The sequence below is a fragment of the Elephantulus edwardii genome, unplaced genomic scaffold (genome assembly GCF_000299155.1).
Source record: "Elephantulus edwardii isolate Elephantulus edwardi_28Jun2011 unplaced genomic scaffold, EleEdw1.0 scaffold00183, whole genome shotgun sequence".
Taxonomy (NCBI): domain Eukaryota; kingdom Metazoa; phylum Chordata; class Mammalia; order Macroscelidea; family Macroscelididae; genus Elephantulus; species Elephantulus edwardii.
This window is the reverse complement of record NW_006399933.1, coordinates 1,671,740-1,698,832: the sequence shown is the minus strand read 5'-3', so window position 1 is coordinate 1,698,832 and position 27,093 is coordinate 1,671,740. Positions and strand designations below refer to the sequence as shown.

The following is a 27,093-nucleotide window of genomic DNA, read 5'->3' as shown; positions in this document are numbered from 1 at the left end:
GGGAAAGGTGAGTTTTTGTCTTGGAAGAAGGTTGGCTGTGGACTGTTTGGTTGGTTTTATTTTGCTCACAACCCTGTGTGAGCTGACTGGATTGTATGGATTTGGTTAGCAAAGAGCTGTAGGCAGAGGCCAGTAGCCTCTTGTTAGAGCCACAGTGAGAGCCTTGTGCACAGGCCAGGTGTTTTTAAAGTTCATTTGGGTCCAGGACCACAGGCCCTTGGGACTGGTGTAAATTGTGTTTGAAATGAACATTCTGCTAAGGGCCCAAGAGATTATATCTTACTCTTTTGTTATTATATTTTGGAGGAACATTTTTCTAAGTGATACAGCACTTTTCTGTCAATTTGCTGTACTGAGGTAATCTGGGTTTGTTTTGATACTGAACCTTGTACCACTGGGGCCTCAAATGGCATAATGGTTGTGCATGGTGGACAGTGTTTGGTGGAACTCCCAGTTTAAGACGAGTTTGGAAGGAGAAGTGGCATCCAGTTCCTACACCACATGCCTCTGGAAATTCTTGAAGAAACAACGATAGTTATAGAAAGGCTTCAAGGCTTCAGGGATTTTTTTATAGGGTCACTACGCGTCATGCTTGACTCAGTGGCAAACAGCAACAACAACAATTTTCTATCTGAGACAGAACTTCATTATTGAAAGTAATTATAGCCTTGGGGAAAAAAACAACACTACACATATGTAGATGTTCTTTACTCTTCTGTTATCAGACTCACTCCCTGGCCTCTTCTCTATTTACCAACTGCCTCTCTCCTACTTGGACTTTTAGACTATTAATACCATGACATTTTCTCTGAATGATAGTGTCAAGATTTTTTCTCTAAAATCTCCTATCACTAATGGTATCTTATGACATCTCCCCAAAGAAACTACAAGTTCTCCAAAAAAGTTTCTTTGTTTCTAAGTATACTCAAGACAATCACAGGCATATGGAAGTCACTTAATAAATATTTATAGATGAATGAAATAAATAAAGTACAGGTTGCTTTTTAATAAGGATCAACATTTCTATCAGATCTTCCTGGAAAGTTTTAGGCTCTCTCCTGCACTATCTCTAACAACAGACTTTTAACTTTATAAGGATGGATTCTGCAGTTTAATAAAAAAAAAGTCAAAGTACAAGACTTTAAAAGACATATGAAACAAATAATGATATAACAAAGGATCATTCACTTAGGCACATAGACATGGAGCTGATTTATAAAATCCCTTGCTGCCTTTCTAGAATATAAGCATTATAGAAAATGAGCTCTTTATGTATAATAGTATGAGTCTATTTTTCCACATAGAAAAGCCATATAATGAGACATACAAAAAACTGACTTAAGTGTTATAAAGAGAGGAAAGTACAATAAACCTATACTCACTCTCTTCAATGTCCCAGCACTGGGTGATTGGGTCTCCATTTTTCACATCTTGGCGTCTAGCTCGCCTACAGAAATGGATTAAACTTTTGAGAACTTAGAACATAATATTTGAGTATGTAACACATTATAATAATATTCAAATAAAAGTATCTATAACACTAATAATAATAGTGATAGACACAAAGCTATGCTTGCTTTACTCATCAGCATAAAAACAGGTCTCCATTCCAAGACAATTCACCATCAATTCAACATATCAGGGTCCTATAGGAGCAAATTAGATTTCATCAAAAAGATGAACTGTTTATTTAAAAAAAAAGAAATTACAAATGTCTATTTGTGTTTCATTGACTGTGCAAAGGCATTTGACATGATTACAACAAACTGTAGCTGACTCTGAGAAGAATGGGAATTCCAGAACCCTTGATCATGCTAATGTGAAACCTGTACTTGGATCAGCAGGAAGTCATCAGAACAGAGAGAGGAAACATTGCATGGTTCAAAACTGGGAAGGGGTGCATCAGGGATGCGTTCTATTTCCATATCTTTTCAATCTATATGCAGAACAGATTATCCAAGAGCCTGGGCTGTATGAGGTGGAATGTGGCATCAGGACTGGAGGTAGACTCATCAACAATCTGCGCTATGCACATGACAAAACCCTGCTTGCTGAAACTGAGGAGGACCTGAAGCACTTATGGTAGAAGGTCAAGGACTGACTGCAGCCTTTAGTATGGATTGAAGCTCTATCAAGAAAACAAAGATTCTCAACACTGAGCTGATTGACAGCATCATGATAAATAACAAAGAGATTGAAATTGTTCATAGCTTCAGTTTGCTTGGCTCTATTATCAACACTCTTGGTGCCAGGAGAGATAAAATTAAAAGATCAATTGCATTGGGAAAATCTGCTGTCAGAGACCTCTCCAAAGTACTGAAGAGAAACTGTGTCAGTCTGGAGACTAAGGTGCACCTGATACAGGCCATGGTCTTTGCTGCAATTACATGCTATGTATCAAAGAGCTGGACAATGACTAGGGAGGACAGAAGGAGAATTGATGCCTTTGAGCTGTGGTGCTGGAGGAGATTATTGAATATATCATGGACTGCTAGGAAAACAAACAAGTTTGTCCTGGAGAGGGTGAAGCCAGGCTGCTCCTTGAAGGCAAGGATTCTGAAGTTTCGTCTTACATATTTTGGACATGTTGCAAGGCAGGATCAGTCCTTGGAGCTGGATGTCATGCTTGCGAGGGTGGAAGGACAGTACAGGAGAGGAAGATCCTCAATGAGATGGATTGATTCAATTGCTGGGATAATGGGGATAGGTGTGTCAGAGACAATAAGATTGGCAAGGGATAGAGCAGGGTTTAGGGCTGTTGTACATAGGATGGCTATGAGTCGCAGGTGATTTGATGGCATGTAACAACACAACCTTACATTATTGAAAGGAAAAGTTCAATAGTAATATAAAGTCTTGAATCTGATAGTGTAGTCTGCCAGGGGTTATTCTGCCAACCCAAAGGTAGCACTTCTCTGATGGCTACCAGATGCTATGTGGAAGAAAGGTGGACAATCCTGCCTGTGTGATTTACGTCCTCAGAAAACTCCCCTGGAGAGTCAGCTATAAGTTGGTTCTAACTCAAGTGTCAATGAATAAAATACATCAAGTTAGGAAAATAAGCCCTTCTTTCATTTTCAGTCAATAGAAAGTAATAAGACATACAGGAATTTAGGAGGTAGGAAGGAATGAGGAATTCTGGTAGTATAGTTTTTAGTGTGTTGCATTGTTAAGCAAAAAATGGAAAGCATATACAACATACAAAACACCTTTTATAAACATTCATTGTTACACAAATTTGATTAGGCAACAGATTAAATATTATCTTTTCAAATAGAACTACAAGCTAGATATAGCACAAACGACCACACGTCATCTGCTGATATACACACATAATTGTTTTTTGCACACAGTACAGTGATAATAACAATGAATAATAACTTTATAAATCATTAGCATATATTTTCCTACAAAGAGAAACTACTGTATAAAGGAAATAACCCAAAACTCTAGTTTAAAAAATCTTTTACCCTGACAGACTTTGCTGTTTTATTTTGCTCTTTCAGAGGTCACAGTAAGCCATCTGCAAGCTTGCTCCTTAAGGGGTAATGCTGACCGGATGCCATTCTTGTACAAGATTGATCCAGCTTGCACATTCCTTAGCTCAAATGCTCATTGCTTTAGGTAAGACAAAATGTCACAGTAGCCTGCTTGCAAGAAAAGTCAGTGTTGGGAAATACAAGAGGGAAAATAATGATCTGGTGGCTAGTGGTAAAAAACTGCACTGCAATCCTGAAGTCATGTGGTTCAAATCCACCAACTGCTCTGCCAGTAAAGGATGGACAATCTCCGCCCTGCAATTAACTGCCTCTGAACACCTGCTGGAGGGTCAGCTACAGGTCAGTTCCAACTTTATGCTATTAAATACAACAACAACAACAACGACATAAAGTCAATAATGTTTTTAACTTTTGACTTCATAAGGAAGAAAATGAATTCACCAAACTGATGGTTTATTAACAACTAATGAAAATTCTTAGGTTGGTTTGTTTGTTTTTAATTTCTACTAAAGCCTTCTCCAAATGTAGTTGATTCTTGGGCAACAATATAACCAAATGCTGGTAACAGTTTTGCTTTCAACTGAAAATTATAGTACCTGTTAATTTACACTTAGTACAGACAAGTTAAAAAACAGAAAATATCTAATCATAAGCATACTTAAGTATTTCTTAAATAGTTATGTATTTCTTACATATGCTCAATCTGTGATCCTTAGACTTTGAAATGTGATAAATTAGTTAAATTTTAAACTGAAAAAGTAGTGGATGTATGGTAGTTAGATTAATGTTTTCTTTCCTTATTTTGCTAAAATAGTCTTAAAGATTTTTTTAAAAAATGGTAGTATCATTCAAAATTTGTTGACAATTTTTGGAAGAAAAATGTGAATGATTTTTCAAAAAATGTTTGTATCGCCATCCAAATTTGTTAAGTAACATATATCAAAAGAGCTCTGGTGCCATCGACCCTCGGAAATCGCACTGCTAATCCAAAGATGGAATCTCCCTGGCAATTCAAGTCCATGCAGCTCTGCAGGTGAAGGATATGCAGTCTCTTCTTGTGTGATTTACAGTCCCCCAAAAACTCACTGAAGGGTCAACTAGGAACTTCTTCAAAGTTGACTGCAATGAGTTTTTCAGTTATATCATAATCTATTTAGCCAGTATCGGTGATACTGGTAGATAGTCAGGTTATTTCCAGTTCTTTTGCTATGACAAACAGTGCATTAAAAAAATAGTGTTATTCTAACAATGAATGAGTGGAAACCCAAAATCTCTGTAAATGTTCATTAAAATTAATAAAATTTAATTTAAAAAATGGTATTAAAAACAAGAAGGGAAAACAATAGTGTTATTCTTACAAATGTCTATGTTAAAGAATTCTTGGATGGAAATTTCAGGTCCAAGAGTAGCATTTTCAAAGGCATATATAGCCATGAACTAAAAATAGTAGGGCAATAGTTTGTTATGGTTTAAGTTATCTGAATGGTTGGTAACTCAAGCAAGAGTTATTAATGAAAAGACAATTATATTCGGAATCACTGAGATAGGCTGTTGTATATAGAATATTTTTACACACACAAATACTTATGTGAAATAAGTAAAACAGTAGATATGTAGAAAATATATAAAACAGCAAATATGAAATATCCATATTTAGAAATAATGAAAGAAGGAATGTATATATAAAGAGAATATGGTAAAGAAAAAAAATTTAGTTGTGTTTACATAAATAAAAATTTGATTCTTTTAATTTCTAGATTTCAGAATGTCATACATAATATTCAATCATATTAAAATGAACTTTTATGTAAGGATATAAAATAACAGTTTAATATTCCTACATTGTTGTTATTGTTATGTGTCATTGAATCAATTATGATTCATAGCAACCCTATGCACAACAGCTCTGAACCCTGCTCAGTTCTGAGCCAATCTCACTGTCTCTGACACACCTGCCCTCATTCCCCCAGTTATTGTTTCCATCCATTTCATCTGGGTTCTTCCTTGCCTGTGCTGTCCCTCCACCCTTCCAAGCATGATAGAGCAATCCCTTCAAGGAATTGGTCCCTCCTGGCTATATGTCCAAAGTATTTTAGAAGGAATCTCAAAATTTTTGCCTACAAGAAGGGGCTTGGTTTCACCCTCTTCAGGACAAGTCTATTTATTTTCTATAGTAGATCATATTTTCAATTTATTTACTCTGTACTTTACACTGTAAATCAAGGCATTCGTCAGAGATGTTCGTGATGCAGAAAGGAAGGTTTCCTAATAATGTGATGTTCTTATTACCTTTTGGAAGTGGGTGCATAGCGAGAGCATGCATTTCCATCCCAGGCGCAGTAGGGGTCTCTGGCAAGACAGCAGTCTGCACAAGCTTTCCCATAAGTGTCACATCTGTGCAAGGAGAGTTGGACCAATCCATCTCGGGAACCAATGTACAATTGTTGCTGTGAAACCAGCAAAACAAATGAATTAGAAGCATCTTTCAGAAAAGTCTAAAGAACTCCCCTTTTTTTTAATACCACAACATAGGTCTAAATCTGTCTCACCAGGTGTCCTGACCATTGTAAATACTAGTACAGAAACCTAACAAAGAGCAAAATAGTCATTCACTTCTACCCCTGGCAGAACAGTAGTTTGAAGATGATGATACTGAAATGGATACAGAGCTAGAGTAGCCTTGGCAGTAACTTAAGAAGGTCAGAAACCAGCTGCTGCTATGAGGAATTAAGATGTCAAATTTTTTCCCAGTAGTTGAAAATATACTTTCGTAGACTATATATCAAGCGCAGATGCTATAGACAAAAGTAATGGTCATTATGCTCCATGACTTTCTATGTAAGAGATGACTGTGGTTTTAAATGGCCATTTTATTTGATTGGTAATGAAGTTCTGATGCCTGAAGGGGAATGGGAATTGGGAAAGTATGATTTTTGTATCACCATGAAGAAAGTATCTAGGAGGTTTGAAACACATCATAGCTCAAGTGAAACTATAGAATATCAAGATATCCAGCAAGTCAAATGTTTGGAAATGAAGTCCTGAAATTGATGCACTAGTCTACATATGTGTTTATTTGAATGAGTGTGTTTGGGTAGAAAATACAGGTAAACAACTCATAGTCTATGCCTTTTAAAAGCTCAACACTAAGTGTAATACACAAAGCATATATTTAAATGGAGAAAGAATATTAAAATAGATATTGGCATAACTAACAGAAGAAATCTGACTTAAACCTCTATTTTCCTTAAAACTCTCAATACTTCCTTAGTAAATGCAATGAACAACTTTTAATACTTACTCTATTTTAGACAAAGTTTGAGACACCATTCCTGAAACTCTACTTTTCCTTTGTTTTTATCCCTGCTTGAAGCATCTAGTCTTTTGATAATTGCTCTTTGAGTAAAATTTTGAGTTTTTCTGTTTATATTCTCTTTTCTTTACATCTGTTATTGCACAATGTCTCAGAAGTACTTGGGAAACAACATGGCCAAATTTGAGAACATTGTTTTCTTGAGCCCTACTCCTCCTTCCCTATCTCTGTGAGAAGCAGACGTAACCTCTCTACTATCCAAGACTGAAGTGTGGGAATCACCTTTTAATCCTTTTTTTTTCCACATTCAATCTGTCATCATGCCTTTTCCCTTCTCTCTCTTATAAAACTCTCTAATCTGTTTCCTCCTCTCCCTGCCCATTGTCACTGTCTTAGTTTAGGTCCTTATCACCTCTTGCCCAGATCACTTGTAAGTGTTCTATTTTCCCTGCCTTGTTTGCCAGTAACTATTCTCACTACCCTCTCCAACTTCTCCAGGACCTAATCCATCTTCTGCACTGTTACCAGATTGATTTTCTAAAAAGGAAATCTTAACATTCTATTGCTTAAAGTCTTTAACAATTTCAATTGTCCTTTAGTTACCATTTAAACTTCTTCAGAGGAAACTAAGACTATGCATAATTTTGCTTTAACAACTTCTCTAGACTCCTTTCTATTCTTCTTCAACACAGTACCTGAACACCAATTTTAAGAATAGCTATGTTCCACAACTCTTCACATATCTATAAATGTTCTCTCCTCCATATTCAGTTTTAAAAGTTTGCTATGTCTTTTATGGTTAAGGCTTCCTATTTCAACTAGCTTCCCCTACTTGTCCAGACCTGCAATTCATTTTAGACAAGTTATTCTCTCCTATTTTCTTCATTGTTATACAATCAGCCATTATTACTTTGTTTCACTAGCCTGCTCTTTTGTCTCCTGTGTTTACAATTATCTTGGAGAGGCTAAGTGCCATATCATTCATTCATTTCTGTTCCCATCAAGCACAACAGAAGGCTTTCAAGAAGTAAACACTGAAAGAATGAACAAATGAAGAAAAACTGAAAACTAGTGCAGGATTACCTAGCTAAATAACAAAAAAGGCAGATGTACAAATATATGTTTAATGGTGTGTGGGCTGATCACAAGTTTCATTCAATTTGGGATCTAGAAAAAGGCTGCAAAGAATGACCTATTTAGATCTTTTCACTAATAATCATTTTGTCATAGGAGGCAAAGATTAAGACAGTTTTTTTTTTTTTTTTTTAGATTAAGACAGTTTTAAGTAACCTCTTAACATGAATATGTCACATAACCTTAAATCTTGGCAGGGCATACAGAAATAGTTATGCAATTCTGAATCTCTTTAACTGACTTAGATTTCCACTATTATACCAGATGATGTGAAATAATATTAATTATTATTATCATTATTATAATTAGTTATAATTTGCTTAACATTTAGAATATGCCAATTCTCTGCTTAGAATTTGGCCTATGGCATTCCATTTAAACTCTCAACTACCTGAAGAGGCAGTAATTATTTTTCTAATTTTACTGTTAAGGAAATTGAATTCTGGTAATCATATATTAAGAGATGGCACTTGAAGTTAACTCCAGGGCTGCTTGCCTTCTCAGTCCATATTGTAACATCTAGAATCAGATTTCCTTTTTAAAAAATGTGATAGCTAGGGAGGATATTTCACATAAATATTTTAAAGCTTTATTGGGAAAAAATTCTCACAAAACTAGGACAGTGAAAGTATTTTCAAAAATTAAGAGAATCAGAAAAAATTAGTTGCTCAATTAATTAAATTTGGCTCCATATCTCCTAAAATAAATCTAAAAAATGGTCTCTAACCTATAAAAATACAACAAGAAATATAAAGCTTCTTACAGAATTTATTATCTAACTTCTAATTTCAATAGATTTTCCTTAAAATTAACTTACTTCTGTGATTAATGTTAAGCAAAAAATGAGAAATTACCTGCTTCAGAGACAACTCCATGTTCAAGATGATTGTTGAGTGCTGAAAATAGAAGTAAATGTAAACAACGATAATCATTAGCCATATTTTTTTATATTAAGCAATAGGTGATTTTTATCTTGCACAATAGATTTTTGAAGAAAATTTCCAGGTGCTAGAGGTGGGGAATCTTTGTGTTGTATACTTTATGATGATCCACTTTAATAGAAAAACTCAAATTAGGTAAAGTATCCTATTTAAGAAAATTTAGCTAATTAATATGAGAGATATCACCATGAAAAGTTTTCTTCCTTGCCCATAAGTTTTCTCTTCCGAAATCTGCTTAGCAGCCTCCACATAATTTAAGAGTGTCGACAAGAACATCTCTCTATTACCCCTTTCTGCTATTACTTAAATCAACGTCTCAAAAATTTGCTCAAGTAGGAAAGTTTTGAAAAATTCTAGTGCTCCTTGTGAAAAACCATGTTGTTTAAGACAAAACGAGAATCTGAACCATATGATTTCAGAACACGAATGAGGCCAATTATATCTGTAGAAAAGATGGTTCTATGATTGCAATATAAAGTCAGAAATAATAACAGAAGAGCTTTCAAAAGAATAGAAAGCATTTTTAAAAAGAATTTTCATATCTGTCAGTTCATCTATTGTTGGCTAATTTTTCACTTCACACTAGTATTTCCTAATGAACATATAGTAGCAGATGGTAAAGTTTAAGAAAAAGACATGAAATAGAAATTTTATGTATGGAAGTGCTATGGATAACTTTTTGTTGTTACAAATTGAGAAAGCATGGCCACTATTGAATCTTAACTGTGGAATCCAAACAATTCCTCTTGACCTCTGTCTAAAAAGCATTGAATGAGATTCTTCTAGTTTGCCTTTCAGGGTTATGCAGGCTTTATTTTTGGCCTCTGGGTTCACATTTATACTTGACATCAGACATTCCCTTAGGAGACACACAAAATTCTGTTTTTTACTAGATGCCAGATATCAGGTCTTGTTCTTGTTAACTCCTTGACCGCTATTATCATCACAATGTAAACAGGATCTTGTGGAACCAGCAAGTCATTCCACTTCAGCTCCTGACAGTGGAAGGCTGGACTTCCCTTTAAGGCAACAGAAGTTTAAATGGAAACAGTCATTCTTAATGTAAGCTGTCTCAACAACAACTCTATATAAGATGCAGCATATTTTTAAGAGCTCTTCTTAAGAAATATAATTTTATTTCTCATTCTCATAATGTAATTTTAATGTGTATCTCCTTTACAAAGAATGCAATGATTCAAAAGTGAAATAAATTGGTAGAATCTATAAACTGAAATTTCTAGTTTTTGGCTACCTGTTTGGAGAGTTGGAGTACCTAATAATACATGAAGATTTATTATTATGCAACTTTAAAAAAAATCCTTAGTGAAAGACAGGGATATATTACTTAAACCCTTTCTGTTTTCTCAAACTTAATTGGAGAAATATTGAGAAGTACAATTTATAAAGAAGAAAAGCATCTGGATAGTAAAAGGGATTTGAGATTTTCATCTAACATGGCACTTTGTCTGACGATATGCTTAGAGAATGCAGGAATGAGGAGCAATTCAAGGAGCTCCAAGTTCAATGCAGAGCACCTCATGTATAAGAGTACCTCTCTGGGGAAGTGAGGGGAGGTGTGTCAGAGGCAGTGAGACTGGCTCAGGATAGAGCAGGGTTCAGAGCTATTGTGCATAGGGTCACTACATGATGACACATGACAATAACAGCAATAATATAGAAGAAAAGAAGCTCTTGTGGCTTAGTGGTAAGGAATTGCACTGCCTGTGCAAAGATAGGCAGTTCGAATCCACTTGCTTCTCCTTCGGAGAAACATGGGTAATCTCTTCTCACTTAGTTTACTGCTGTGAAAACACACTGGTGCATCAGCTATTACGGATCGGTTCTGATTCAACAGTATTCAATCAAAGCAACAATATAGAAGAAGGCAGGTCCCACTCTTAGTTGTTTTTATAACTCTTCCCCTCTCCAAATTGCTTGAGAAGAAGAAGAAAAATAAAGTAGCTGGGATTCCCCCCACCCCCAAATTCTGCAGTAAATCTGATAAGGTATTAAATATGTCCACCTCTTATCCCAGACCTCTGGACTACATCTCACCTTGAATATCTGCAACTCCTCCAACACTACCTCTTCCATACTCCACTTCTCTTTTGAAATGCTGACAACTTTCAAGACTGTTCCAACATCTGGGGGGGGGGAACAACCCAAAAAGGCATAAATGTGCTGTTTCCACCTCAGTGTTTAATATTAAATATATTTCTAATAATGACATATCTCTTTGCTTTTTAAAAAAATACTTTCAAGAAATCAGATAAAATATAACAGGAATACTCTGGAGAAGATGGATGGACACAGTAATTGGGGTAATGGGGGTAGGTGTGCTGAAGAGAGTGAGATTGCCTCAGACAGGGCAGGGTTCAGAGCGATTGCGCATCTGGTTGCTATGAGTTGTAGTTGACTCTAGAGCACATAACAATGTATTTGATCTTTTTTCCTTCTTAAAAAACATGTTGTTATGTGCCATCAAGTTACTTGTGACTCATAGTGACCTTATTATGTACAACAGCTCTGAACTCTGTTCTATCTTGATCCAATTTCATTGTCTCCAACACATCTACCCCTATCAGTCACTGGGTCAATTCATTTGATCCAGTGTCTTCCTCTCTTGCACTGTCCCTCCACTCTTCCAAGCATGATGTCCTTCTCCAAGGACTGGTCCATCCTGGCAATATGCCCAAAGTATGTGAGATGGAGCTTCAAAATCCTTGCCTCCAAGGAGCAGCCTGGTGTCACCAGGACAGATCTGTTAGTTTTTTAACAGTCCATGGTATGTTCAATATTCTTCTCCAGTATCACAACTTAAAGGCATCAATTCTTCTGTCATCTTTAATCACTGTCCAGCTCTCTGATGTATAGTAAGTAACTGCAAAGACCATGGCTTGGATTAGGCACATCTTAGTCTCTAGACTGACGTTGTTGATCCCAGAAATCTGGAGAGGTTCCTGACAGCAGGTTTTCCCAATGCAATTAATTTTTTTTTTTTTTTTTCAATTTCTTGGCTTCTGGTACTAAGAGTTTTTTGTGGAGCCAAGCAAGCTGAAGCTATTAATAATCTCAACCTCTTCTCCATCTATCATGTTGCCAATTGATCAGTGGTGAGAATCTTTGTTTTCTTGGTGTTCAGCTTCAATCCATATTGATGGGGGCAGTCCTTGAGCTTTAGCAGTAAATGTCTCAGATCCTCCTCAGTTTCAACAAGCAAGGTTGTGTCATCTGAATAATGTAGGTTGTTGATTAGTGTTTCTTCAATGTGATGCTATATTACTGTTTATAAGACTGCTAGAATGGGTATGCACAGAGTATACCTATTTCTAGGAATATACTCTGTGGATATACATTCCAATATTATTTTATACCTAGGTGTTTAATTATAGCCTGTGAGTATACATTCTAACCTTCTATTTTAATATGAGAACTCTGGAGGCAAAGAAGTAAGTGGTAAGAAGCTCTGCCACAATCCCAAAGGCACATGGTTCAAATATGCTAGTTCCACAGCAGGAGGAGGACAGGTAAACTCCTCCTGTGTGATTTACTGACTCTTAAAACCCACTGAATGTCAATTATGAGTGGTTCTGATTCAATGGCATACAACAACAATGTTTTAATATTAGCTGACAGGATAAAAAAAGGGAAACAAAATTTCTGGACTTTAAAGTATTGTTGTTATGTATTAGTTTATTAAGGTACACAATTCTTTTTAGATACAGATAAATATAAATGTATAAATTGGCATTACTTAATCTAAGAAATATTTCTTCATTATTCATTATATTCAATTCACCACAGAAAATAATGATACATGTAATTTCTGGTAATGTTTTTTCCAACACTTAACAAGAGAGCTATGGTGATCTAGACCATAGAGAGTTGTACTGCAAACCCAAAAGCCACATCTCTCCATCTCTGCGGTTGTTCAAATCCACCAGTGGCTTCCCAGAAGAACCACGGGCACTCTCCTGCTTTAGAAATCCAATGGTGGGTCGATCAGCTCTGTGGAAGTCCTTACTTAAGGACAATGAGTCTTAAGTTTGAGAGAATATAACAAATAGAAGAAAACTCTGTGATCTCTACTTAGACAAACCTGAACTCATTTATCAAATGTACTTATAGGAAAAAATATTGGCCTAGGATCTAAAATTTTGTTTAAAACTATTTTATTTCAACATAAAAGCAAACAAGGATGAGAATGTAAATGCAAAAATTGATATTTAGAAATAAATACTGCATCTTAAACTGCAGTTCCATAAAGCTACAGTCAATTTCAGAAAGAAAACCAATATAACATTTCAGAAAAAAAATTTCACTCATAAATTCTTTATAATAGAAAGAGAGGTTTTAAATTTGTGAACACTGGTATTAGAGTATATTAACATATGTGATAATGATCTTGTTTGCATAAGACAGTCTAGATTATTTGTTTTTAATAACCTCAGTTATTTTAAAAACACTAAACATATATTTTCCAAATGTCAATATTAAAAAATTTTTATTGCTATATTTTTATCAGTAAAAGTTAAGTAGTACCACCTAGTGGCTGACCAGAATTTATAGCACTAAACTAGTGTTTAAACGTAGGAATGAGTTTGGGTGAGCAATGTGGCAAATACACAGGAATTAGTGAGAAGATAATGAGTTCATATACATGCCTTTCAGGGGCCATCTCTGTACCTTTGGGAACATCATTTCCTTCCTTGGGCCTACTAACTAAAGTGTATCATATTGGTTGACCATTAGTGCTCGTTAAGGCCCTTGGAGTTTATCAAACAAATCCTTTCTAATGAACCTAATGTTCATGGAACCAACATCCTTTAAAAATATTACTTTAAAAGTGATTTATAACTCTTATAATTATATTTCTATAAAAATGGCAGCCAATTAAATATTCATTAATTTCTATTTGTTATTAAAAAATAAGTACAAAGAAAGGAAAGCAAATCAGATTATGAATCAAATCCATGAAACTGAAGAACAGGGGGAAATAATACCCAAGAAATTCCCATCTAGAAATTTTTTCCAAAATCAGCCCCAACTGGCACAAAAGATGTGCCAATCTGCTTCCTTAAATGAGATAATTTGACTCTCTCAAATCATCAGAATGTTGGAATGAACTTTTTTCTAAGAGTTCTTTGAAGTGAACTATGAGATTCGCAAAACTGCGTGAAAATATTTCTTGGGGTAGGGCTTATCAAATATCTCTAAGAAGAGGAAAATGTGAAATTTGAAAATAAACAAGGCCTAACTTGTTTAATTTTAGCCTATGGTAACAAGCAAATATGCTACAGGTACTCAATCTATGGAAAACACATTTTATTCCTCACATATAACTGTATTTCCAATTCTTAAATGACATGAAAGGAGGCTGGGGGATTTATGACTAGCAAATAAGAGAGTAAATACTTTTCAGAAATCTAAGTATGCATGAATATTCATTCATTTTTGTTTTGATCAATTAATATGTCTAAAGATTTGCTTGCTTTGTTGATGTAAAAGTTGTACTTTGAAAGGTCTAAATTAGAATACGGTGTGCTTGTACCTGTTCCAAGAAACATGACATCATACTGGCCATCTTCTGCGATCACGTGATCCACCACTATTTGCGTCAGTCTGTAGTCCACGTTGATTCGCTTGAATGTTGGTCCTCCCGCGACGGGGTACACTGATTTATACATCACAGGGTGCCGCTTTATGAAACTAATAACATCATCTGGAAAATCTCGAGTGGACTTAATCAGTGGATCATAAGTCTTGCTTGGACACTGTAAAGAAATGTGAAGGAGATTTTAAAAAAAGGGCATACTTTTTTGCAATTTTCATTATTAGCATTAAAGGAATGAACAGATTCCAGAATAAATATGGAAATACATGTACTTATAAACGAATACTGAGTGCCTAGTAAGTTTAAGTACTGTTTGAGTCTCAAAAATATAATAAATTATATTCTTTATCCTTTTTTGCTTAAGTCTCCACAGTGAACATGGATTGTTGTTTCTCAAGGTGATTCATGAGATATAAATTAAAATCACTGTAAAGAAATTGATCTTTAATATGGACACACATGAAAACTATTCTTTTCCATTACCTTGGGGTAAATTTATGATTGAAGTTTTGCAAGAAAATCATGTTTATGAAAATTTTAAAAATAATAAATCAACAGGTCATGAAAAACTACATTTTTAAAAGCCTGTTATAGATTGAAATTGTAATTGCCTGGTTATTTATAACTGTGTGAAAATTCTACAGTGAACAATTCAATAGCTCTTTCCCTAAAGGATCTGTAAAGAACCCTGAGAGAATTTTTCCTAAGAGCCTAAATTTGCCTCTTGTGATTGCATGAGGGCCAACTTGAGCTTTGTGAGTGTAGTCTCCGTGAATTCAATAGTTAGCATGCTCTGCCCTCTGGCGGTAATAAGTAAAAAGTTCAAACTGGTACAAAGTAATCTGACAGGTGCAAAGCTCTCTGGTTGTCCTACTCTCTGGAGAAAGATGGGCAATCTCTTACCATGCGATTTCCAACCTCTAACGACTCAATGGATGGTCACCTAGGAGTCAGTTCGGACAAGGAATTGAGTAAGTTGAGTTGATTTTCCAGACAAAAATGGGAGCTTTGATGTCTAAGCCAAGTGCTTAAACTCTTGGCTACTAACTGCAGGAGCTCAAACCTATTCTAGAAAGAAAATATGTGCCAATCTGCTTCCTTAAAAAGTACAGCCTGGGGGGTAATTAACAACACTGCCTTGTCAAGCCATTCTTTCTGTCCTATTTAATAAAACTCAATGGTGGCTAGTTGGAACCAATTCATTTAATTCCCTCCTTTGAGATTTCTGAGGCTCCAAATCACATGAGAGGAGACTGCTGATCTTTCTTCTGAGAGGTGACTGGTGGAGTCCAACCTCCAGAAAGGCTTGGATTGTAGGTTAGCACCACAACCCCGGGGGCTTCTTCCTCTAACACTATCGTGTAAACTTGCATCGAAATTGACTAAATTATAACAGCCACTATCTAGTTAACAGGAAAAAAAGAATGAAATGATTTTCCAGTTTTTACTTTATTTCTTCAAAGAAGCAAATCCATTTTCAAATGGATTAACTCAGAGAGAACGAACACATTTATTATCATACTGCATTAGACTTTTTTTTTTTTGGTTTGCAAACAAATGTTCATCTTTCTAGTTCAACCTTTTCACAAACGTACTGTACAGAGTAATATATGTTATAAAACAAAGGAAAACACCTCTTTCTATTCAGTTTAACATAACACCAAAATAAAGAAATTAAGACTTACAGGGAACTCAAAAGTAAACGAAAAGAAAACCAGTATTGCTCAGTTTTGACCTTAAACATTTGTCATTTAACAGACATAGTGTCTGACAGGTTCTTTTTACTGCAAAAATACTTTTGGTCTTTCTGTGCTGTAAAGCAAATGAATTAAATGAAATCTGTAGCAACCTCTGAAGGAGATAAAAAGAGGAAGTCTCTGGACACATCTAGCTTATCTTAAAAAATCTATTGTTGCTGAAATCTCTATATACAAAAAAATACGCTAATGATGCCAACTAATGATTTTTCCTTTTGGAAATAATAAATACTATGAGGTACAAAAATTTTATAAGAATAATGACAACCACAGAAATATATCAACAGTTTCCTCTGGCAAATTGAACAGAAGTGTATGCTGATGTGACAATTACAAAATACATGAAAAGTGGAAATGACATCATACTACATTAGAATTTTTAATGGTGTTTATTAATTCTTTAGGAGATGAAAAATACTTTGACTACATAATGCGGGCATCTTTTTCTCATCACTATTGAGTTGCAACCAACTCATAACTGATCCTCCAGCAGGTTTCCTGATGCTGTAAATCACAAGGGAATAGATTGCCTCTCTCTTTCCCTCCCAGTCAATGGTGCGTTCAAATCACCAAAGAGGGGTACCCTTCCAATTAGCAGTGCAACATCTTACAGACTAAATCACCAGAGTGACTTATTGAAAGCATAGGGAATACAATTTGTCAAGCAGAGTTTGTGAGAATTGTCTAGTTTTCTTTATTAGGTTCTTTCTTTTTCTCTCTCTTTTATTTTTTTAGATTTTAATGAATTTATAAGGAACTCAGATTTACATTCATTCATTCATTGTTGCATATTTTCCTCCCTGTTGCCCCTCCTGCTCAATTAACTCTTTTCTTTGGGAAAAAGTTCTTTCATTATTATACAGTCCCCAACCCCCCCTACCTCCTGACCACTTTACTATGCTGCTCTTATTCTGGACTCTTATCATGCCAATAAAATCTAATCATATGTTCCTTTAATACAATTCTCTCCCTCATCTGTTTCAATGCTGTGTACATTATTTATCCCCTCTTGTCTTTGTTTATCCCCCAACCTCCATATCTGTCCTGCTCTATAACAGTGACATTATGGAGTATTTGTCTTTTTGTGACTGAGATATTTCACTCAGCATAATATCTTCCATGGTCACCCATTTTGTATAATATTTCATGAGTTCTTTGTTTCTTTCAGTGCTGCATAACATTCTATTGTGTTTATTTCTTAAGATGAAGAAACTAAAGAACAAATTCAAGCTGCAAGTTGCAATACTAAAGGATGCTATGGGCAGAATACTGAATGATCTAAGAAACATTAAAAGAAGATGGAAGGAGTATATAGACTCACTGGACCAAAAATAATTGGTTGATACAGAAGAATTTCTTGAAAAAACATATGATCACAAGGCAATGGTGATGAAAGAGGAAGTGCAGGCTGCTCTGAAGGACTTAGCAAAAATATAAGGCCTCAGGAATTGATGGAATACCAACTGCCATATGTCAACAAACGGATGCTGCCCTGCACACACTCACTAGGTTGCCCCAGGAAATCTGGAGGATAGCTACCTACCTACCTAACTAGCTAACTAGCTGGAAGAGATCTATACTTATTAACAAACCAGAGAAAGGTGACCCACCAGAGTAGGGACATTATCGAACAATTTCAAAAATGTCACATGCAAGCAAAATCCTGCTAAAGATTATCCAAAAACAACTAGATCAACAGAGAACTGCTGGAAGCATAGGCTGGATTTAGAAGAGATTGTGGCACTAGAGACATTATCGTCAAAGTCAGATGGATCTTGGCAGAAAGTACCAGAGGAATGTCTATCTGTGTTAAATTGACTATGCAAAGATATTTGACTATGTGGATCACAACACATCGTGGCTGGTCCTGAAGAGAATAGGAATCTCAGAACACTTGTAAAACCTATACTTAGACTGGGAAGCAGTTGTCAGAACAGAGCAAGGAAACACTGCATGGTTCAAAATCAACAAAGGAGTGTGTCAGGGGTGCATCCTGTGTTTATAACTTTCAATCTATTTGCAGAACAGATCATTTGGGAAGATGGGATTTATGAGGTAGAATTTGACATCAGGATGAGTGGAAGACTCATCAACAATCTACATTATGCAGATGACACAATTTTGCTTGCTGAAACTGAGGAGGACCTGAAGCGCTTGCTGCAGAAGGTCAAGGACTATAGTCTTCAACATGGATTGAGGGTCAACATCAAGATGGCAAAGATTCTCACTACTAGACCAGTTGGCAGTACTATGATATATGGTTACAGACAATTAACAATTACAGCTTGCTTGGCTTCACAATCAACACTCTTGGCACCATCAGTCAGGAAAAAAAAGACAGATTACACTTGGAAACTCAACTGTTAGGGACCTCGTAGAGTACTGAGCAGTAACGATATCAACTAGAGACTGAGCTGCACATGATCCAGGCCTTCACAATTACTTGCTATGCATCAGAGTCTAAAAAGGACAGAAGAATTGATGCCTTTAAGTTGTGGCATTGGAGAAGAGTCTTGAACATACCACAGACCTCCAAGAAAACCATGTGAATCTGTCTTGGTGAGGGTAAAACCAAGTTTCTCCTTGGAGGCTAGGATTTTTAAGTTCTATATCACATATTTGGGGCACATGGCCAGAGGGGAATGAGTCCTTGGAGAAGGAGATCATGCTTGGAAGAGTGGAGGGACAGCACAGGAAAGGAAGACCCCGATGAGATGGATTGATACAGTAATTGGGTAATGAGGATAGATGTACTGGCGTCAATAAGACTAGCTAAGAATAGGGCAGGCTTCAGAGCTGTTATACATAGGGTCACTCTGAGTCATAGGTGACTTAATGGCACATAACAACACCAACAACAGAGAAACTAAAAAAAAATAGAGTATGTTGAATTTGAGTCAGTCAGAGAGAAGAAGATCTTCAGCAAGATCAATTGACTTCATGGCTATAACAATGGTCTCAAGTATGTTGGAGATCATGAAACGGCATAGGATATGGCAGGGTTCTGATCTGTTGTTCATAGGGTGCTATGAGCCATAGTCTACTAAATACAACAATACTAACATGCCTTACTTCTCAAGCAAAACTTTCAAGAGCATTGTTCTCAGGGAGCTAAAGATGCTGCATTAATTTTCCCTGATGCCAAATATTTTTCCAACTAAATCATACTATCTCCCTGCACTGGAAAAGATAATGAAAAAAATGGCCTGAAAAATCCATTAGTGATTATCTATAAGTAATCAGAGACTTATTTTAGTTATATATATTATCTTTCAGTAACATCTAGTTTTCCTGATTGTAAAAAAATGATTCTTCCTTGATACTTCTTTTCTTTTCCTGAGCCTCCATCCACAGGAGATCTAGCAGCCTAGTCCATTGGACAAAGCACTGCTAAGCCATAGGCCATACTTTTCTGCTACTTCAAATTCCACAGTGGTTGTGAGGGAGAATGATGGGGAGTCTCCCTTCATAAACTTTAGAGCCTCTGGAAACCTGCTGGAAGGTCTGCTATGAATCCTTTCTGACTTGATGGCAATGAGTTTACAAGTTGAAACCTGCACCAAAGAGATTAGGAATGATAACAGAGAGCAGCCATTTGCTTTTTATTTAGCATTTTTTCTAAAAATCTAAGTCTTAGTCTTCAGTCATTGCCTCTAGCCAAGCAGAATTTGGTTATCTCATAATGGAAGCAAGCCTCTATTTAATAGGTTAAGCAGGGACTCGTGAAAGCAGAGTCCAGAGGATACAAAACTCTTGTCTAATTATAATTTGCTTATTTGAGGCTCAATCAAGGCCATTCGTGGTGGGTGTATACTTTATGAGGCTTATGAAGCAATCTGGTTGTCCATCATTAGAATCAAAGCAACAGTAAAATAATGCCTATGTTGTGTTTTGGAAAGAACTCTCTGATGTGCAATCTCCTTCCATGGGATTTACTGCCTCTGAAAACCTACTGGAGGGTCAGCTATAGGTTGGTTCTGGTTCTATAGCAAACAACAACAATTTAAAGAAGAAGGAAAAATAATAGCCTCCTTGACTTTGTAGCTGTAGTTAAACAGTAGCAAATATTTCAAAATAAATCATAGTACGGCATGCAAACCAAGGTTTGATATAAATACCTTAAATAGTTAGAACTTTAATGTAAGGAATTCTAGTTGACACAACAGTTAACAAATAAACAAATAAGAGAACTTTTCTCATTGCCCACCTCTGATAGAAAGTTGAAGTGCAACAAAATCTTGTCATTCTTTTAAAAGTAAAATCTGGGTTCTATGGGCTATTAGAAAATGTTAGAAGATGATCTCTGAGAGTACATATTTTTTATTATAGGCTTTTCATCGTGGCCCTCTGCCAGTGTGTGAACACAGTTTTTATCTTCTAGGTTGCGAGGGATGAGCCTTCAGGTTTGTGTCTTCACTCCGCTTTCACAAATGAAAGTGATTTGGGAGAGTTACTCCCTGAGGTGTAGGACAGAATGGTTTGAATCAAATATTGTTATTGTAGTACATTCAAGCCAGCAAAATTTTTGCTTTGATATTTTATAGCTGGGCAGCACACTGATCTTAAAAATAATTTGAGAATCCGAACAATAAAGACACGTAAGAATAAACTGGGAAGGGTGAAATACTGCTACAACTAATTCCAACAGTCACATCCAAGTCTCTATTTCCCTTCAAAAATTCCTAGAGTCGTCTCTTGTTGCAGCTACATCTCCCAGGTATTTTTCTCCGTCTCCCTCCTCTCACTGATGCACTTTTAACCTGAAGCTATTAGCACACACTATCTGAATTCCACTCTACATCACTTATTTCAGCCTTCAGCTTTTTCGCATTTGCCGATTTCCACCACTTTAACTCTTGGAGGTGGAGGAAATAAATCAGGGACGTTATCTGTGTCTCCACAGACTCTTTGAAAAGCTCTAAGACAATTTAAAAGTAGAACGAAAGGGGTGGGAGAAAGGAACAAGAAAGCTATTATCCAAACTTTAAAAATGACAGCCCCTTTCTGGAAACATTCCTACCAGCGCAAGAGTAGAAAAGAGGACTTGCCTGGGCAGAGCCGAGATGAAAGGGTAAACCCAAGGGCAACCCGCCCAGCACAGCGCCTATCTCCCGTGGCTGGCTGCCACAGCTGGTTAGGTGTGATGGTGTTATGCTTGGCAGAGTGGCCTGTTTGCACAGGCCGTTAGTAGTGTGGCGGGAAGCAATGGATAAGAGGAGAAAAATGGTTTTTATCCAACGAGAGAACTTTGCCCCTTGGCAAGGCACCAGACAGCTGTGAAAAGTTTTCTCCCCCTGCAGCTTCAGGCTATTCTCTACAGGTTGCAGCTTCCTTTTAAATTAATTGGAGGAATGACTTATGCAAGGAAAGACAGGGCACGATGGACCACTGAACCAGGCTTTCATTTTTACCAACCTGGAGAAAATAATATAAATACTAAAGCAGGCTTGATTTTTATTCATGATATACAAAAAATGGACATGGAATAGGTACCATCCGGATATCCCTCTTACTTGTTCATCTTAAGTGTCAATTCACATCAAATACAGGCAAAGAAGGGTCAATAGCAAATATCAGTACGATGCCAGGAGTTCTGCTACCGAAGGGAATTGATACTACATTTTTTTCATTTTCCCTTCCTATACCAGGGGCAAAGTGAAACACTATCACACACAGTAAGTAGCCTTGGATTTAAAAAACCTAATTTTAAAAGCAAATCCTGACCATAGGGAAAAGAATACAGAAAGCCAATTGAAACCTCTTATTTATGTTACAAATCTGTTGCTTCACACTATTTTGGAGAAATGCAGGCCTTGTGTAGTTAAAAAGAAATGCTAGTAATGTAATGCAAGAGGTGCTGATTCAGTTCTAACTTTCTGCCCACACTTCTAAAGCTTAGAATTCAGTTATGAAATTAGAAGATAGTTCCCATCAGGACAAGCTTGTTCTCTTTACCAAAATATTACCCACTTTGGGGGGGGATTTAAAAATGAATTGTCATTCTTATGAAATAATACCATTCATTGCCATCAAGTCGGAACCGACTCCTGGCAGCTTAGAAATTGTCCAAAACGATAGCACTCAAGATTCAAGATTACCGAAGCATCCATTCCCTTCTTATTTGAACTTCAAAATGGAATATCTAATTTCACACCTTTTTTATATGTAAGGGAATAATTTAAATACTGAAACTCACTTTCAAGTTAACTAACTCTGGCGGCTCTGGTAAAGAATTGCCTGCCACCCCAGAGGTATGCCCTTCAAATTAACCAGCTGCTCCACGGGAGAAAGATGGGCAACCTTCTCCCTTGTGATTTTATTGTCTCTGAAAACCAACTGGTCACCTATAAGTTGCTTCCAAATTGATGGTACACATGAGCAATATTACTATTATTTCATATTCATGCATACATTTAAAAAATTCCTTATGAATAGAGAACAAACGTGCAGAGCAGATTTTTTTTTCATAATAATTCAAATTTTAAACACTTAAAAATATTTCCTAGATTTGGGGATTTTTTAAAAAATAATTCTGTTTGATTTTTTTTGTTTGTTTGTTTTGTTTCTTCTTCCCCTGAATTTAATTTGGCATCTTTCTGTAGAATTCTTCCACATTTTATTTCACAATCACTTGTTATGCATCAGAGAGTTGGACAATGACCAAGGCGGATAGAAGGAGAATTGATGCCTTTGAGCTGTGGTGCTGGAAAAGAGTATTGAGAATACCATGGACTGCTAGGAAAACAAACAGATTTCATCCTGGAGAGAGTTAAACCGGGCAGCTCCTTGGAGGCAAGGATTCTGAGGCTCCATCTAACATACTTCGGACATGTTGCAAGGAGGGACAGGTCCTTGGAGAGGGACATCATGCTTGGGAGGGTGGAGGGACAGTGCAGGAGGGGAAGGCCCTCTGTGAGGTGGATTGATTACTGGGGTAATTGGGATGGGTATGTCAGAGACAGTGCGATTGGCACAGGATAGAACAGAGAGGGCTGTTGTTTATAGGGTCGCTATGAGTCACAAGCAACTCGACGGCACATAACAACAACAGTTGCTCTTACCAAGATCCAAGGATCAGTGACATCTGGCAAGACACCATTTGTGCAGTTATTTTGTTTGAACACCAGATGGCAGAAGATCTCTAGAAGTGAAAGGTAAAGCATCTATTCCAAACATATTAACATCGTTGTTACATCATTATGATCTGGACCCCCACAATCAGTTATGCTATTGGAGCTCTGATGGCCTAGTGATACGAAGCTGTGCTGCAATCCTAATGGGTTTTCAGAGGCAGTAAATCACATGACAGGATATTGCCCATCCTTCTCCCATCGAACAGCTGGTGGACTGAACAGTCTGCCTTTGAAATTGTAGTGCTGCCTCTTACTACGAGGCCATCAAGGCGTAGAAACATGCAAAAATCTCTTGAAAGACAACTAGTGGTTTTGCATAAGGTGCACTGATGAGGAATCAAACCCAGTTCTCCTGCATGAAAGGAAGGAATTGGTAGATCTAAATTTAATTCCAGATCCAGTATTTCACAAGCTATGAGTTCCTGAGCAAATGTTTAACCTCGATGGGCTTTTTATTTTCCATAAGGTTATGGTATTAAGTAGCCCTTCGAGGATGCCAGTATAAGAATATAACAGGATATATTCTTATATATCACCGCAATATCTGTATCTTACTTATGATATCTTACTTATCACCACATCTGGATCATGAGGAAGGTTTGATAACAGTTTCTACAAACAGCTTTTTAATTAGGTGTTTGTAGGAAATAGGATGAATCATAGCTTCCCAGAAATTTCAAGAGAAATATAGATGTTTACAAATGAAGACACTATTTCTTAAATTAATCTGCCGTATTTATGATAGCATTTTTCCTAGAATGCTCCTTAGAAGTGAAGACAGCAAGACTAAGTTTCATGTATTTGGACATGTTATCAAAAAGTCCCTTGAGAAGGACATTGTGGTATCAGAACCCTTTAAAAGTGTTTTTCTAGCCAGTGTATTAGCACCCTTGGGGAGGAGGGGCATGGTCTCCAACTCCCTTAACTGAAGACATAAGGTCTTGCAAATCATCAACAGCTGTGGGAACTTTATAAGAGCACCTTCCACACTGTACGGAGACTATAGATACTGTGAGAGTTGGTGGTAGAGAGAGGGTAAAGAGATGGTGGCACTGCTGTAAAGTAACTGTGCCAAGGTGTAATCAGAAGAACCTTGGAGATAAAGTCACAATTAAACATTTTGCTTCCTGGATGTTTGAATGTAAAAGCTCATTTGTAACTACCCTGAGCTAAAGTTTGTTGGATGATTTAGGAAACCAGAGGTTTATTTGTGCTGCTCAACTGGACCCAGACTTTCATTTGTTGACTGAGAAACTAATTGAAAAATTGTGCCTTGTTAATCTGGCTTGACACTGTTGGACTAAACTCGAAATTGCATTGTGTGATATTCTTTGCTTCCCCCACCCCTCAACCTATTTCCCTAATAGACTCCATGACCGAGTAAAGTAAGTCTTTGAGTCAAGTCGCAACAAGCATTGGACCCAACGATTGGTAGAAATAGGTGCAGGATCATGCAGAGTGGCATGTCTGACCATGTAGTTGTTTGTGCAGTGCTATGGACGTGTTGTTGATGAGTAAAGGTCCCCGTTATCAAGTGGGTAGAAGTCAGACTTGGTCAGCCTCATGTTGCATCTGCTCCTTTTACAGACATCATGCATAGTAAAGGATGATTAAAAAAAAAAAAAGAAGTCTCCCAATGAGATGGATTGAGGTTGTGACTTCAACAGTAGCCTCAAATAGAGCAATGGTTGTGAAGATAATATAAACAGGCAGTACTGTGTTCCGTCATACTTAGGTTCTCTATGAGTCAGCACCTAACAACAGCAGTATCAGCATATACTTAAAATTAAGTACTCTTCTGGTAGCTTGATAGCTCTGTACATCAAGGGGAGTTAGGCAAACGTTGTGCTGTCTTTAAATTCAATATAAAATTTTCAGTGCTTTCAAACAGAAGCAAGGGAAGTGATTACAAGGACTAATGACTACCACTGCTGCATCTCTAACTTACGCTGTCAGTGAAAAATAACGCAGTCTTGTTCCATCAGCACGCACTCATTGAGATAACAATTTTCAGTTCCTGAGTAATACAGCATGCAGCTTCTATAGCCACATATGCAAATGATTTGTTATCACTAATGTGGATGGTTGTGCCCATAAATCTGTTCTTCTGAATTATTAGATAATTTAAATTAAAAATTAAATTTCCTGAGTGATTTAATTCCTTTAAACACACACACACACACACACACACACACACTCATGTATAAATGGTTTAGAATGTAATGACCTCTTATATTCAATGTCATGATACTAATACTACAGAAATATCTCCAGGCTGATTCTGAATTTTAACCATATCCTACCAAAAAAAAAGGGATTGAAAGTAAATCAGATGTATCACATAGAAAGATAAATCAAATACATAGTTTAACACAAATTCCTTGGACACAATAGTACAGAATAAGGACTGAGAGCTTGGACTCCATAGGCAAAGAATCTATATTAATAACTATGTCCTCAGCCCTCTTGTTTATAAACATATTTCTATGGTAAACAGTATAATTAATTAGAGTAGAATTAAACTATAGTATAGAATTAAGATAATAATTCAATTATTAGGTGGATACATACTGTTCCAGGTCGGGGATAAGGAATTCTTCCATCATATTGTACCCAGCGATGATCTGCACTTTCCTTATGAGCATAGGGACCATTAAAAACAGCTCTGATATCAGCCATGCTGTACACACAAACCGCTGAGCCTTTGAAGATGGAGCTGCAAGAAAGCAACAAAGGTCATCCGTTCACAGATGCATTCAGCCGACATTTACTGAGCACATGCTATATTCCAGACACTGTACACAAAAAAAGGACTGAACACTTTCTTTGTTCAGAACTGGACAAAACGTATCTACCCTCAAGAAGTTTATGACCTAGTGATTCTGAACAAAATGTGGTAAGAACTACACTACATTAGGGTGGGAGGTTAATCATAGGGTTGCATAATTTGATGGGGGTACGACGGAAATGGGCAGGGTCTTTTGTTAAAAACGGTGTATTCAAACTTTGTAAATAAATCAGTAAAAAAGAACTACACTACAAATGAGTAATAACAAGCAACTACGGTGAATATTGATACATAAGCACAAAAAGCTGCCACGTAAGTTTTTAGTAAAGATGTGGCATCTAGATAGACACTAATGGATAAGTAAAATGATCTAGAACATTTTCTTTATATATTCTTTAAATGTATTCAAACTAAACCTTCTAAAATGCTTAGAAAAAAGTATCTATTTCTCTAAAAAGCTTTAGATGTGATTAGTAATTCTTTCACTTACCTACCTTCTTAAAGTGAGTGAATGTGCATAAATACATGCTATTTAAAAAGTCTCTCATAGAATGTTAAATGACTTCAAAATATTGAAATAACCTTTCCAGCTCCTCCCTGATTTTGAGTTTATGAATTACAGTAATGGATTGAGTATCAAGTTAATCATACACAACACGGCAGTCTGTATTATTAAAAGGTAGGAAGGTCTAGAGAAATTCTAGATTTATTTTTAATAAACTAATGATAGATACTAGGCATTGGTGAGATGAGATGGACTGGCATGGGGCATTTCGAGTCAGATGATCATATGATATATTATTCTGGAGACGAAAAGGTGAGAAAAATGGAGTTGCTTTCATAGTCAAAAAAGAAATTTCTAGGTCTATCTTGAAGTACAACATTGTGAGTGATAGGATTATATCCATACGCT

The 27,093-nt window shown here is 36.4% G+C and overlaps 1 protein-coding gene across 1 annotated transcript in view; it reads right to left on the bottom strand.

The window, feature by feature from the left end:
* The window catches only part of SEMA3D (sema domain, immunoglobulin domain (Ig), short basic domain, secreted, (semaphorin) 3D), a 179,451-nt gene that overhangs the window by 19,347 nt on the left and 133,011 nt on the right, over window positions 1-27,093 (bottom strand). The window contains exons 10-15 of the mRNA XM_006896139.1: window positions 25,964-26,108; window positions 14,440-14,662; window positions 10,944-11,032; window positions 8,802-8,843; window positions 5,790-5,947; window positions 1,383-1,447 (exon numbers count right to left, since the gene is read on the bottom strand). Coding sequence (XP_006896201.1) covers window positions 1,383-1,447; window positions 5,790-5,947; window positions 8,802-8,843; window positions 10,944-11,032; window positions 14,440-14,662; window positions 25,964-26,108 — 722 coding nt within the window. The remainder of the gene's footprint in view (window positions 1-1,382; window positions 1,448-5,789; window positions 5,948-8,801; window positions 8,844-10,943; window positions 11,033-14,439; window positions 14,663-25,963; window positions 26,109-27,093) is intronic.